Source organism: Dama dama, chromosome 29 (genome assembly GCF_033118175.1).
Source record: "Dama dama isolate Ldn47 chromosome 29, ASM3311817v1, whole genome shotgun sequence".
Classification (NCBI taxonomy): domain Eukaryota; kingdom Metazoa; phylum Chordata; class Mammalia; order Artiodactyla; family Cervidae; genus Dama; species Dama dama.
Genome location: NC_083709.1, coordinates 38530497 through 38544824, shown reverse-complemented (window position 1 = coordinate 38544824; position 14328 = coordinate 38530497). Strand labels below are relative to the sequence as shown.

General features: G+C 44.6%; 1 protein-coding gene across 9 annotated transcripts in view; it reads right to left on the bottom strand.

The window, feature by feature from the left end:
* The window catches only part of NFIB (nuclear factor I B), a 245315-nt gene extending 235980 nt beyond the window's left edge, over positions 1–9335 (bottom strand). For 4 of the 9 annotated variants that reach the window (XR_009691146.1, XR_009691147.1, XM_061132847.1 and 1 more), the window contains exons 1-2: positions 8659–9334; positions 2076–2607 (exon numbers count right to left, since the gene is read on the bottom strand). Coding sequence is in view for 7 of the 9 variants with exons in the window: in XM_061132847.1 (XP_060988830.1) it covers positions 2076–2607; positions 8659–8688 (562 nt within the window). In the remaining 2 variants the exon portion in view is untranslated. Of the gene's footprint in view, positions 1–2075; positions 2608–8658 lie in introns of all 9 variants that reach the window. The other 5 variants (XM_061132849.1, XM_061132850.1, XM_061132853.1 and 2 more) reach the window with 5 other exon arrangements.
* Between the last annotated feature and the right edge of the window lie 4993 nt (positions 9336–14328).

Sequence of the window (14328 nt, the reverse complement as noted above, 5' to 3'; positions counted from 1 at the left end):
ATTATAAAGATATGATGCATTCACAAGTACAGAAGATATAAATTAGGTGCACAGTGTAAGATCATGAAAGGTTTCAAAACGAGACTCAAAACAACAACAAAATGAATTTTTTATCTGAAAATGTGGTCTCCAAGAGTTGCTTAAAACTTTATGACTATCATGACCGATGGTGCAATGCAGAAGGTATTTATGCATGTTTCTTTCTTCAATCTATCTTCCCAAATCCAAAGTATATGTTCTTTATTGTCAGTTCATCAACTAAGACAGTTGGCTGCCTGCCCCAGGAGTGAATGTACATGTGTGCACACCTCAAGGAATAGCCTTCAAGCAAGTTAAAATGCAAGCAGCAGTGAAGTGCTTGCAAATCTTCTCTCCCTGCACTAAAAAGTTACATAACCCACTTTCTAAAACTTTACTTCCAGTCTTGACTTTCATGACAGAGTTACAACACATTTACAGCCAATCCAGCACATATATACAGCCCACCTTATAATGTCATCTCCTAGACAGCTGTCAATCAAATTAAGTGTCATGTGCTAATGAGTTTTTATTTTAGGACACACAGGGAAAAAATACATTTTTCCCCAAACCGTCATTATTTCAACTTTAACTTTTAAACCTATAGAAATAATATATGCAATCTTTTATTTAAAAAAAGAATATTTCCAAATGTATGCTCTCAAGCACCATTATTTATAATCAAACTAGAAATGTTTAGATAACTTTTAAGCATATCTCTAAAACTATACCAAGGAAATATAAAGGAAAAAAACACATAGTAATACCCAGATTTCTGAGTCAAAAGAGTAATTCTGATACTTTATATTTTGGGATGCTGAAGTTCATACCATTGACCATATCCCACACTTATGTAACAAACATCAGATAACCATCTGCCACCTGGCTATCTGCAGGCCACTTTCCCTACCACCTGGCCAAGTTAAGAAATGACCCACCAACTACGGTAGATTAAACTACAGGCCACTTTCAGTAGGTTTTTTTTTTTTAATGTTTTACTATGGACAATTGCTAATACAAGCACACCAATATATATCGATAAATTCATTTGAAGTAAAGAAATTCTCACCTCCTTAAAGAAAATATATTAAGAAAAATAAAAATAATAAACATATTTCATGAACCCAGAAAACACTCAGCAAAAAATATCACCTATTTTTAAATTATTCAGGCAACATTCACCCCACTCTCTTTATCAAGGATTTTTTTTAAAATAGGTATGGTATGCGGTTTCTGCATTCTTTTTGAGATTTATTTTAAACCAGCGTAACCAGTCTACTTTCTGTTTTTGTTCTCTAAGGAGAGCTGCGACTTCTCTCCTTGGTAAGTTTCATGAATTTACATTCAAGTAAACGGACAGTATTAAGTGTTCCCAAGTCACTCTGGGAGAATATTAGAACATAAATTATTTAAACAAGAACCATAATCCGTTTAATCTACAGCGAATATTACACAATCAAATGTAGGTGTTGATAGAAATATTTAAATTAAATAAATCTAAGTCTACGTAAGATATACTTTCTGATACTGGCTACCTTAAGCATTCTGTAATAGGGAATGTTCATGCTATTTCTCAGTGCAGTAGCACTGGATTCGTGAACAAACTTCATCCACCTCGTTAGTCAGGAAGCTAATACAAAGACTGTTAAAGAACAGTTTGACTATTCATAAATCAAGTTACATTTTCAAACTGGCAAAAGATGACTAGATGTAAAGAATGTCGCCGAGGACAAAGAGCCAAGTGTAATCAACTATAGTTTTCAGATTATTCTGTGTCTTTGAAAAAGTGTATTATTTCAAAGACATTTGCAAACGCATCTCTTTGTGGTCTTTAAATATCCACGCCTATCCAGGTAGGAAAGCTCCATGTGTATTTCCATGGCTTGCACATGGCCGTGGACAAGCGAGGGGAGGAGAAGGGGCATGCCGCTCTCCCCAGATCAGGTGAACAAGAGACCGAGGGGCCTCCAGGACCATCTAAGCCAAGCCAGGTGCTCTGTGCGTGGGGTCTGCGGGCAATGTGTGCCGGGCTAGAAGAAAGAACAATCTGCTCCTACCTTGCTCCTGCACGTAGTATGCCAAAAACAAATCAAGCTCCTTAACTGACACTGTGATATGATGTGGCTGGACACAAAGTGCTGGGTTTGTGCAATGTGGGGATTTCATGAGCCGCTCTCCATCGGTACTTTCCAAGGGGATGCCTTTGAACAGGATCACCATGACTAGATCCAGACGCCAGACTTTGTCTGCCTGTCGCAGGCAGTCGATTCTCCTAATCTTACCCTTCTGGTCAGGATTGGATAAGACACAGCACGGGTGCTTCTTGCCAGTCACGGTGAGCACAAAGTCCTCTCGGTACTCCTGGCGGATATCTTTGCGCAGTTTGGCCAGGAGCCTGGATGCCCACTTCTGTTTGATTTCAGGCTTTTCGCTGAGAAGCTCATCTTTGACTGCTCTTTCTTCATCCTTTGACATTCGCTTCTCGTGCTTTTTAAAGTACTTGCGTTTCCGAGCCTGCAGGTTGAACCAAGTATAGGCGATTGCACGGACGTGTGGAAGTAGTGCCTCGATGAATGGGTGAAATTCATCCTGTGGAAGATGAGGGGAAAAAACAAGACATACAGGGTCAGTTTCATTTGTTAAAGGCTCCAAACCATCAGACCACAACCCATTCTAATTCAGTACCAAAAGTTACACATAAAAATAACATTCTTTTCTTATTTAAAATTATCAAAATAGCAGGACCAGAAGAAAATAAAGTATGCCAAGCTGCCCCTTTTCCACCAAGACTCACAGGTTGATTCTCCCTCCTAAAAAAAAAAAAAAAAAAAAAGAATAAAGATTCATGTTTGTATTTCCACTCTGGCCCCATCCCCCTCATTCCCACCATGCATACTATATTCTTTAAAATGTAAGCAACCAAGGTGCTTGGCACCTAATTCAATATTTAAATATCTGATTGACCAACTAACGCTAAGCAGTACCATTTTACAAAGAACACAGTGAGTTTTTTTTTTTTTAATCGGAGCAGAGCTGTTCAGAAGGCAGGAGCGATGGCACAGTTCATTTCTCTTCTCGGTGGTACAGAAACACAAAGCATATAGATGCTGGTGTAATGCCACACAGTTCCCGCTTTTGGAGCATGCTCTCAGCAAGAGGCTGCTGGTGGCACAGAGAGCATGCGCCATTAAACTTGATCCATTTTCTTATCAAACGTCCAACATTCCAACACTGAAACAGCACCATTCCAGGAGTGGTAACTAGAGAAACTGGTATACGGTGAGGGAAAGTGGGCAAAGGACACAGCTTGTCATATCGGTGTCCTGAACAGAAGGTTTCCATACTTGGAGCAGCACATTCCCTCCCTCCACCAGCAACACTAGCCCCCAACACCACACACACACAGACACACACACACACACACAAATATACACGCATGCACGCTCTTACTCTCTCACAGATCCACAGACCCGCTCTTGCATTTTTAAATAAAAGTTTCTAAAGTTGAAAACAGAATTGACTCAGATGTTCTTCCAGCAGCTCTTCCTATAGAGTCTGAAGCCCCACTCAGTCAGTTAATTTGTTAACTGATCACATGAGTATGGCAATTATTCTAAAACCCTTAAAAATCAATCTGAGGTGAACAATGAAAAATGGCAACTTGGCACCAACTTTACATTCTTTGTGTCTCTGCATGCGGTGGCAGGGTGACACCAGGAGTGCACCGCTGGTCACTCCCTGCTTTTGTGGAATCAATACAATTCATTTGCTACACGTCTGAATTCTCGGACAGGGCTGTGGGTGCACACACGCATGGGCTTGTGAATCTGCACGTGGAGAGATCCCGTCTAGTGAATTAAGTGGTTTTACCTTAGGCTCCTGTGTCTTTCCTGCCTGTTTCATCTAAGCCTTTTGTAAGGCAGAAAGGCAGCTAGGAGTGGCAGATAATCTGCACCTACAGTTATTTCAAGCTACTTCCCAAAGCGGTCAGTGTTTCATTACTTCCTGCCGTAGGTAAAACCTGTCTCCTAAGCTCAGACCTATTACTGTTCCGAGAAAGAGCTTAACATCCAGGGCGTGCACACTGTACGTGGGCAATGAGGCTAGATCTGAAACAAATGAGAACTTCCACCACGGCCACTTTTCTGGTCACTGTATCGTCACCTCAACCACAAAATAACTTTCTCTAACTACTTATATCCCAAGTTAGAATTGACAGCCTAGTACTAGTCACCCTGAACTATATGGAATAAATTCTACCTAATCAGCAGTCTGATGAATTCCATCAGGTAAAACTGATGAAAGTATCATGAATGACTCTCTAACAAAGAAGATGCCCCCAAACTCCCATAGAGTTACGAATTCATTTTCAAGATCATATTCAGTTTCAATGTTAAAGACTGCAGCATGTCCGCAGTCTATAGTTCAGATCCTGAAGAGGTATACATCCCATCCGATCAATAATGCAATTTTCAAGTGTTTTAACATATTGCCGTGAAATGTTCCGAGAGCAGAATCAGTCTAAATCAAAATTTTATAACAATACAGAATGTAGATGATTACATCACAGCATGAGGCATAACCAAATGCCATAGAGGAAATCATTAAACCGATCAGTAGTTTCCAGCAGAGACTTGAACAATTCAGTTACTATGCGAGCACATTAAACTAGGCCATGGAAAGAGTTAAACCACAATCTGTTCTTTGTGTGGGAAGGCAGCCCTGCTCACAGCAACCACAGCCCATGATAAGACCTCCCTATCTCTATACACTTTCTGATGCCATGCTTTCAGCGTTCACTGTAACTACAAAAACTTTGTTTATCTCCCTTAGAAATATATGCAAGAGGAAACCCTGCTCTAGGAAATGTGGACTCAGGCTTTGGGAACTCACTTCCTATAATCTAACTTCTCCTATGATTTATTGATATGATTTAAAAACCTACATATATATACTTACAAGCTAAAAACCTTGAAATCGTAAAGAGTACATGAGGGTGGGAAGAGCTTTGTCTCACTCACTTTACCCTTGCAGTATTATTTTATTTATTTTATTTAAAAATGCAGTATTATTTTAACAGATATTAAGCAATGTGGTAACTCTCAAGTACTTTTATCCTTAAGTACTATGTTCAGTAACATTTCATTTTCTTATAAAGACTTCAAATATAACTTTGATTACATATGTTTGAGTTTCTAATCATCTATCATGTAATAGATTTCAAAATTTTAACAACATTTTAAACAATCCAAATGCAACACTGAGGGCTTAAATTTGGAATTTCTTAGCAAATGCACACAAAACACTGCTTTTTTAAGGTTGCCTTTAGCTTGTTGCCAATGCTGCCAAGTAATGTTTTAAAACATAGTTTTTTTTTCTTTTGATAAATAGTTCTGCAGTAAACTTTCTGAGTCCATAGTCGCCTTACAAATATCTTTCAGGGCTTTACTATTATGCGAATTCCTTTCAAGTAAAACGCTTACTTCTGACATGAAGATATCCTCAAAAAATGGTAAGTAGAGTTTTTCAATAAGTCACATGTATTTTTGTATTAACATGACTAAAGTACCATCTCCCAAGTATGATTGTTTTTTAATGCTGAGTTGTAATATATCTGTAGTGATTTTGAATGGCATGTATATGAAGCATAGTAACTTGTCTTCATCAAAAAAATGATTAAGGTCCTAATTAACAGGTTATCACAATAACACTATAAACACTATAAACAACTATGAAAATTATTTTTTAAGAAAGCAAAGCATTTAAGTAAGCTAATATCTAACGTCTCTATGCTAAGGTAATAGGCCACCTTGCTCTTTCAGAATTTTTATTAAAACACATTGGCATTCAGTAATTCTTTCTCTTTTCAAACTTCCTTTATTGAACTAAGCTGATAAAATAAATAACCTAGTTACAAATTTCAAATATAAAAGTAAATAGTCCTAATTCCACTGGAAATATTTATTTTTCTTCACAGGAACAGTGGTCTCCATGAAAGGGATGGAAAATTAGACCAATATAGAGGTAGAAGAGTAAATACTAGATGTTCTTGGAGCACTGCTATTTAACAATAAACCATTTTTATAAATGTACCTTCAGAACCTGAAAAATAGTGAAAGAAAAAAAATTCAATACAATCATTCCAAGTGAAAGTTACATTAAGGGTTTACATTATTTTTAGCAAAAGCAAATACAAAATCCTATATGATGCTTAATTTTCTTTTTACATCTGATTTATACTGATGTAAAAATATAGGTTTATATCCATGTACTGATAATTCTGAATAACATTTTGATAAATATCAACTATAGCCTCTTTTGAAACTTCTTTCTAAAGCCTAGATATCTTATTGCAACAACGAAAGCACTTTGCAAAGTTTTCAATCAATTAAGAATGTTTCTCTATTTTGTACTGACATAATCCTGAAAAATGTTTTGCTACAGCTATTAAGTTCCTGTAATACAAAACTAAATTATTGGTCTGATATCAAAGTAACATTGTTAAGATTACTTCTGCAACACCTTACACTAGCTATAAAGTCACACAGATACTAAAGGGAGAATTCTAAAGCTAAAATTTTTTCTTCTAGTCTAGGCCTTAAATCCCCAAAACAGTTTCAATATGTCAACCTAGATTTACATTATTAAAACAGTAGAGAATATCAGTCATCATGAATTAGTGTTGCTAAGTATGTATCCTTGAATACTAATGGGATAGTTGAATGACTATATTGTACATGCTCCTAATATTCCATATGTCACGATGCTACAATATTATTTTTAACTTACACAAATTTAGATAAAGCTAGTGACTTTTTGATTCATATCTAGAGGAAACCAAAAATGCAATGTAATCGCTCGCAATGATTCTGAAAATTCGATGCTGGAAATATGAACCAATACAGAAAAACAATCATTTACAGGTGAGAGCAAAAGGGCAGCACTTTGCACCTGAAAAGCTTACCTCAATTGGTTTTATTTGAACTATGCTTCAATGTAAAAATAATATCAAATGGATGTGGTTTACCAGAAAGAGGAAAAAATCCTGCTGATGGGTAATACGAAAGGTAACTTTTGCAACTGAAGGCAATTCGTTATACCTGAAACAGTTTCATCACCATATTTATTGGCCATTATTCACAGCCTTAAAAATACAAATAGGTCAGCAACTCATTTTTTCCAGTTTTGTCAAATTAAAGTGCACGTTTATTTGCTGAAAATAGCCATATCTAAGTTAATCATACTCAGATGCCAAACAAAATATAAACAATAAAAAATGTGTCAGCCAAAAAGCTACAGGACTGTATCCAATCACTGAATAAGCCTTATCATTGTTTTCATCTTCATTCACAATTTATGAATGCCTCAGTCCTTTTGAATCACAATAGCTTCTAATTGTCATACAATTGAAATCTTAATCATTTGTCCATTACAAAAATGCATCATCATGATACTGGATTTTTTAAAACTTGTAACACACCTAAGACTAGGGGACACTTCTTAAAACTGTTTATAGTTTTTAAGCCATTGTCAAAGAAAATGGTTATCAATTACTAATCGTGACCTAGCCTCCTAAAAGCTGCAGTCAACTATCCCACACCTTTAGAGGTTTAAAACACTGCTTCAAATAACAACTCTAGGCTAAGATATTTAGTTAGTTCGTCTGTTGCTTAGTTAGCCGGGCAGCGATGAAAGCCGCCCCCAGGTAAGTCTGTTCGGTCTCTCCACTTTTCCATTTGACCGATCGGTTTAAAATTATATAAATTGTGTTCTTGTAAAAGTATAAAGCCAGTATTTTATTTCATAACACCGTACCTGAAATCTTAGGACAATTTTCCAAGTGAATTTTTGAAAATGACCTTACTTTTCCAGCATTACTTTCTAACCTACGCCCCAATATCGTCAAATGAACAGGTCTCCACAAAATGAACATGTTTTAAAAGTCCTTTAACTTTCATCCAGACCGACTAACTCGAGTCCACGTCTAGATCGCCTTTATGGCGTGGTCACTGGAAACCTCAAAGTGCGGATCGCGATGCACTAGAGTTTCAGATCCCCAAATTAAGCAAAGGAATGGGTCCCCGGACCACAACCTTCGACTCGCTTGTCTCCCGCCCACTGCCTGCAGCGGAGTCCAGAGGCGCCCACAAGGACTCCTACTGGAGTCCCCTCGCCCAAGTTCACTGCTTGTTTATTAAGGCTCAGTCCCCCCCCGCCCCCCAAAGCTCCTCTAAAGCAGGAGTCCACCTCGGCGCGCAAGCAACCAAAAGAGGCAGCAGGCACCCTGGGCAGGGGCGCAGCAAGCACTCCAGGGGCCGCACAGGGGCTAGCTCTCGCGGGCCCGGGCCCTGCCCATCCCTGGCGGCCTCGCCCGGCCCAGCCGCCCTGGCAGCACGCGGGCACCCGCTCTCCATGCCCAGGGCGCCGGGCTGGGCGCGCACGGTGACTGTGAGCTAGGGGCCGCGCGCCGGCTCTGATGCCGCCCTGCAAACCCCGCCGCAACTCCGGACCACTTCTTCTGCTGGGTTACCCCGGTGTGCGGAGGTTAACTAGAACCATTAGTTGTCCGCGGACGAGAGCAACAAAACAAAGGCATTTCGGGCTAGAGAGAAAGCTTGAGAGAGCGACTGAGACATGTACCTGAGTGAGACAGATGGGAGAATACATCATGACTTCGCCTTAAAACGCACTTTCCCGGAGATGCCCAAGAAAATCTTCGAGAAGCAAGAATTTCATCTATTCATTTTACAGTCATCTGAGCCCCGCGATGCGATCAATCAGGACAGGGCTCTGCGCTGGATCACCGCAACTTCACAACAAACCCAGTCCTCCTTAAATAGCCAAAGATTCAAGTTCACTCGGCGTGCTAGATTTCCCGGGGTGAAATCCAATCTACACTTTTAACCCTCCTGCAGTCCGAGCGCGCTGGCCGTGCTCGCCGAGGCCGCCGCCGCCGCCGCCGGTGCTGGCTGCTTTTCGCCTGGGTTTGGGGATTTGTTTTCTGTTTTGCAGTTGTTGTTGTTGTTGTTGGGGGCTAGGGGGTGCGCGAAGGTTCGATGTGGGTCGGATTGGGGTGGTGGTTGGTGGTGAAATGCTTTTTTAAAAAAGGCGGGGAGGGGGGCGCAGGAGAGAGGGCGGGAGGGAGAGCGAGGAGAATGTGTCACCGCGCTGGGAAAGTTCAAGGTTACAGCCCCAAGCACTGCGGCAGGATCCCGGAGTGGCGATCGCAGGCGAAACTTTGCCGCGAGCCGACCATGTGTGTGCGCGAGGGGGGAGCGTGAGCGAGTGCGCGCGGGTGGCGGGGCGCGCGCGGGAGAGGGCCGGGGTGGGGGCGGGGTGGGTGGGGGAGCCGGCAGAGGCCGGGGTGAGGGAGGGGGCGCGAGCGCAGGTCTCCCGGGCGGAAGAGGTTCGCGGCGCGCGGTCCCCGGCTGCAGCCGCCGCCGCCCGCGCCGACTCCTCCACGCCCGGCTGCCCGCCCGCCGCCCGCCTCGCCCCGCGTCTGACCCGGCCGAGCGAGGAGGCTGCTGCTGCTGCCGCGGCTGCCCAGAGCCCGGGGGTATCGGAACGCGCTCCTGAAAAATCCCAAACGATAAATCCCGCTCTCCCGCTCGGCTCCAAACTCCTCTCTTTTCTGCTCTGGGCTCTTTTTTTCCCCTCCCTCTCTCGCTTTCTTTCGTTGCAAAACTTGGAAGTTGAAAAATTCACCGGTTCCACCCTCTGGACCCCGCTCGAGCTCTCTCCAAATCAGACTTAAGGATTGTTTTATTATTTAATTACACAATCATCGCTTTACTCCTCCTCCTGCAAACGCGCATTCCTTTTGCACCAGCCTCTCCACACCCCCCGCCCCCCACCTTCCTCCTCCTCCTCTTGCTTCTCTCCCTCTCTCACTCATTTGTTAAAGCTCTCATACCACTGCAATAGAACCACAACTTTTTTTTTTATTATTATTTTAAATAGATGATCATTCCGCCCTTTGGGCAAGTCCCGCGCCCTTCCCCCAACACGTACACACCCCGAAAACCCGCCCTGGAAAGAGGTATTTCGGTGCTCGCTGCGGACTCTTTAAGCCGCGGGAACCTCCGAGTGAAAGAAGCCCTGAGCCGAACTGGGCCCGAGAAAGGAACGAATGGAAAATTCCCTCACACCCAGGCCGCCCCGGGGCCCAGACTGGGGCGCCGACTCTCGCACCCGGGGCGGGCCCGGTCCGCCGATTCCGCCGGCTGAAAGGAGGAGGGGGAGACGGAAGGGGGATGGCTGAACGAACTTGGACTTAAGATAGTTGGGGCACGCCGGCGCGGGTGGGAACGGGGCCCATCCGGGGTCTCCCAAGCACGGGCCCGCATGCCGGGGCAGCTCCGCACAAGCGGCGCGCCTCGCCGCGGTTTGCCGCCCTCCCTTGGGGGTGCCCGGTGCACGTGGCCTCGCTCGGAGCGAGAGGATCGGGCTGCGCCGCCGCCTCCAGCGCCCTCCTCCTCCTAGTCCTCCTCCTCCCGCGGCTCCTCTGGCTCGCTCCCAATCCCCACCCCTCCCCGGGGCCCGGGGCGCCGGCGGAAAGCGGCTCCCGCGCCGCCGGGGTGCAGGCAGGGCGGGGCCGCAGCGCGCCTGGGGCTGCGGGGCGGGCGGGCGCGCGCGCGAGCAGGGTGCGTGTGTCTCTAGAGCCCTGCAGAGGCCGCCGCGCCCGCCTCGCTCCCGCGCGAGGCCCCGCCCTCACCCCGCCGCGAGCCGCGGGCCCCGAGTGAATGAACTTGATTTTGGAGATGTGGAGGCCGGCGCTTTGCCTCGCACTTTCTGCGCGCGCGCGCAGACCCATACAAACACACACACACATACATACACACACACACACACACACACACACCCCGCCCCCCAAATTCCGGTTTTCGGCCAGGGGTGGGTGGGGAAGAGGTGGAAGCAAAGACTGTGCAGACAATGGAGAGAGGAGAAGTGAGTGCCAGGGGCTACGCGTCTACCTAGCTCGGGGGCCCCCGAAGGGGACTCGAAGGCCCCAGCCCGGGGGCGGGGCCGCCCCCACTTCCAGCTGTGCTCTGGAGCCGTTTGGAGGTTCTCCTCTGATTCCCCTTTCCTCTTTTTCTCGCTTGCCTCCTCTCGATTTTTTCCCCGCAACTTTCTCTGTCTCGTTTTCTCCGCTCTTGCCACCCCTTCTTAACGCCGCCCCCCCCCCCCCACCACCAGCGGACTTGAAGGAACTAGTGACTTTTTCCTTCTCCGAGTGGGAGTTATCCACATCAAGCATTTCACAACGACACATCAAGAAAAGTAGGCAGGTTCAAGTCAACCATGAAATGGTCACTTTTTAACCCCGTCCTGTCCTCATTAGGGAAATGCTCAAACACAGTCCGTTTTCAAAGAGCGCTCTTAATGAGGCGAGCCTGCCAAGTCCACCAGCTGCAGCCCCCGTAAACCAAGAGCCTGGAGAAGAAAGGCGGTGGGGAAGGAGGGGGAGTCGAGGAGGCCAGGGGTGGAGGGGGCAGCTTTGGTTCTGGGAAGACAGGTAAAGTCGGGGAAATTTAGAGAACCCCCCCCCCGGAGTTAACCCTTTAGGGCACACCCCACTGGGAGCGGCCTCCCTGCTCCTCTGGAGGCAAATCCCTAGTCTGACAACGTTAATTTCCTTTGTGTGGGTCATTTCTTCTTTTTGAAAAGCCAGAATGAAGTTGACAGTCTTTACAGATGAAAGAAATGAAGTGACAGTCCGGGTTAATCCGAATAAATATTAATTTCTCTCAGAAATGTTTAGGCAATCTCATCCTAGATTTAAAAAAAGAAAAAAGCCCCAAACATCACTTTGTATTGCACATTCTGCTGCATCCCTTTTCTCACCCTCTTACCAGGTCTGGGGGGTGGGGGTGGGGGGGTGGGTGCGGGGATAGAGCTACTGATAATACCAGCTTTAACTACTGGAGTTTCCCTTTGAACAAATATTCCATTTAACCGGGGTTAATTTACCATAAAAGACATTCCCGTTGGCACGAATGCTCTCCTGTCCTTGAACACACCTCTTTGAATGCCTGGACTCTTACAGAAGCCATTATTTCGGGGTCTCTTTAAAAATCAAGCGCCCATCTCTCTTTCTCTCCCTCCCTCCCTTCTTCCCTCCCTCCTCACCACACCACCCCCAGCGAAATCTTGGCACCCTGCAAGTGCTCCGTTTCAGCCAGAGATCCCAGAACCAGCCGCTGTCCCCTGGCAGAAGAGGCCCAGTGCTGAGGCCTGGGCAAGTGTCTGTAGACATCGCCACCCCTCTTCCCTTCCTAGTTTCCCTTACCAACACAAATCCTTTCCTTTTGCCACCCAGACTAGGTCGCCTCCAAAAGTTTCTCACGAGCTTAGAAAAGAAGAAAGAAAGACAGCTCTTGACACAGAAGAGCCCACAAAAGCTACAGCAACATCAGGGGTGATGAAGCAGCGGCAGACCCAGGTAAGACCCCTGAGACCCAAAGATGTCTGGGGCCTCTCAGGCCTATCACTGAGGGGTTCAAACCTCTCCCTGTCTGTAGGGTACTTATGGATGAGCATGGAGGATACTCGGTGGTGGGGGGTTTGATTTGTTTCCAAGAAAAAGGAAAACAAGAAAGGAGGGGGAAACTCAAAGGGAGGAAAAAATGAGCAACCGAGACATGGGGTGCTCAGTATCGGGTGCTCAGTGGATATGGCTTTGACTGTCTTCTCAGGCCTTGGAACCATGGGTGAAATGGCTGACATCCCCCCAACCTCACCCCTCCTCAGAACTCTGCTTCTTGTGCAGCCAATACCAGGGTCACTGCAAGTCTTCTCAAGGTGAACTCTAAGAGAGCCTTTTGTAAAGAGAGACTGGGGTGGGGTGTAGAGCATGACTTCTCTCAGCAGGACACTTCACCGTCTGTGGTTTCAGAAACGCCCACCTTTCAAACACCGGGTAGAAAAAAAAGAGGAGGAAGTGAGAAAGTACAAATAGTATTTTAGCCACTTTCCCTTTTACCCAGCATTTCTGTGCCATGGCATTAAGAGTGGTTTGAAAGCATCTCTGAAAAGCTTCTGATGCTATCAAAGTGGGCCAAACACTTTTTAGACTAGTACTTACCTCTCCTAACTTCTGTCTCTCACACTCACTGAAAGAGTTAAAACAAACCAATTTCATTCACCCCAAAATCTGGCTGGAAGAAAGAAGTGAAAACCTGTAGCAACAGGAAAATCTAATATTTCAGAATCCCTAAAGACCTCCTCCCTAGATCACCTATTCCCTGCCATCTTATAGAGGAGAAAAGTTTTTTTGTTTTTTTTTTTTTTTGACAGTTTAATTTCAAGAAGTGCTGGAGTGTCTGTTCTTCAAGTGACTGGATTTTTCAAAACTCAGTTGTATATTTGAAAAAGTAAGCAGTATTACCCAATTGGAGCCTTTCACTGACCTCCAGAGAAGAGCATAACATCTCAAGGGTCTTCCAATATTGATTTCCTTTTAATCTTTTCCTTTCTAAAGAAATTCAGTGACAGGGTGTGAATCTTGAGTAGTTTAGGGAAAAGTTCTTGGAGCTTAACAAAGCTGTCATTTTCAATACCCTCCATGACTCTTTTTTTTTTTTTTTTTTTTTAGCTCTTGCATGTGACTAGAGGGGTGGCTCAACAATTCCACACACCCTGGCTGCATGGCCAATATCAATATTTTAAAACTAAATACAAAAGAGACAGATGACCTCCTGACCCCAGGAAACAGGCCTGCAAGACTGCAAGTATCCACTACACCATGCCCAGGGACCTTTTCTTCTTCCAAATGAACCACAAAAATCATACATGTGTAGCCTGGAAAACACGATTTTATATCCACAAGCAAGAACATCAAAAATCCACTCAACAGCACATGTATAAACAACCAACAAGTACTGAAATTGCCTGCACTTGATGGGAATTGCAAAATCATGCCCAGCTCTATCAGCCCTTAAACTACTACTGTCAAATTAGGGTAGCAATTTTTCCCTACTACAAAATCCACAACCAGTTAGCTTCCCCACCCCCCATTGCCAGTGCTTTGCCTTTCACTGAAATGAATAAATAACTGTGGACTTTTTTTCCATCCTCGGGGAGCTGTTCGGTGTCCCCTGAGGACAAAACTAAATGAGAAAAATGACGCTGTTAATAATGTCACTGCTGAAATGCCTGTACTCGACTGTTTTAAAAAAAATACCGTCCCGCTAAGTGTGCCTACATTTCGGGCACATTTTCAAACCACCACTGAATCTGTATGTAGACTGGTCAGCATTAAGTTTAGCTGGTTTTCACTTCTGTACAGAAATGAAGCTAGTTCATCAACAG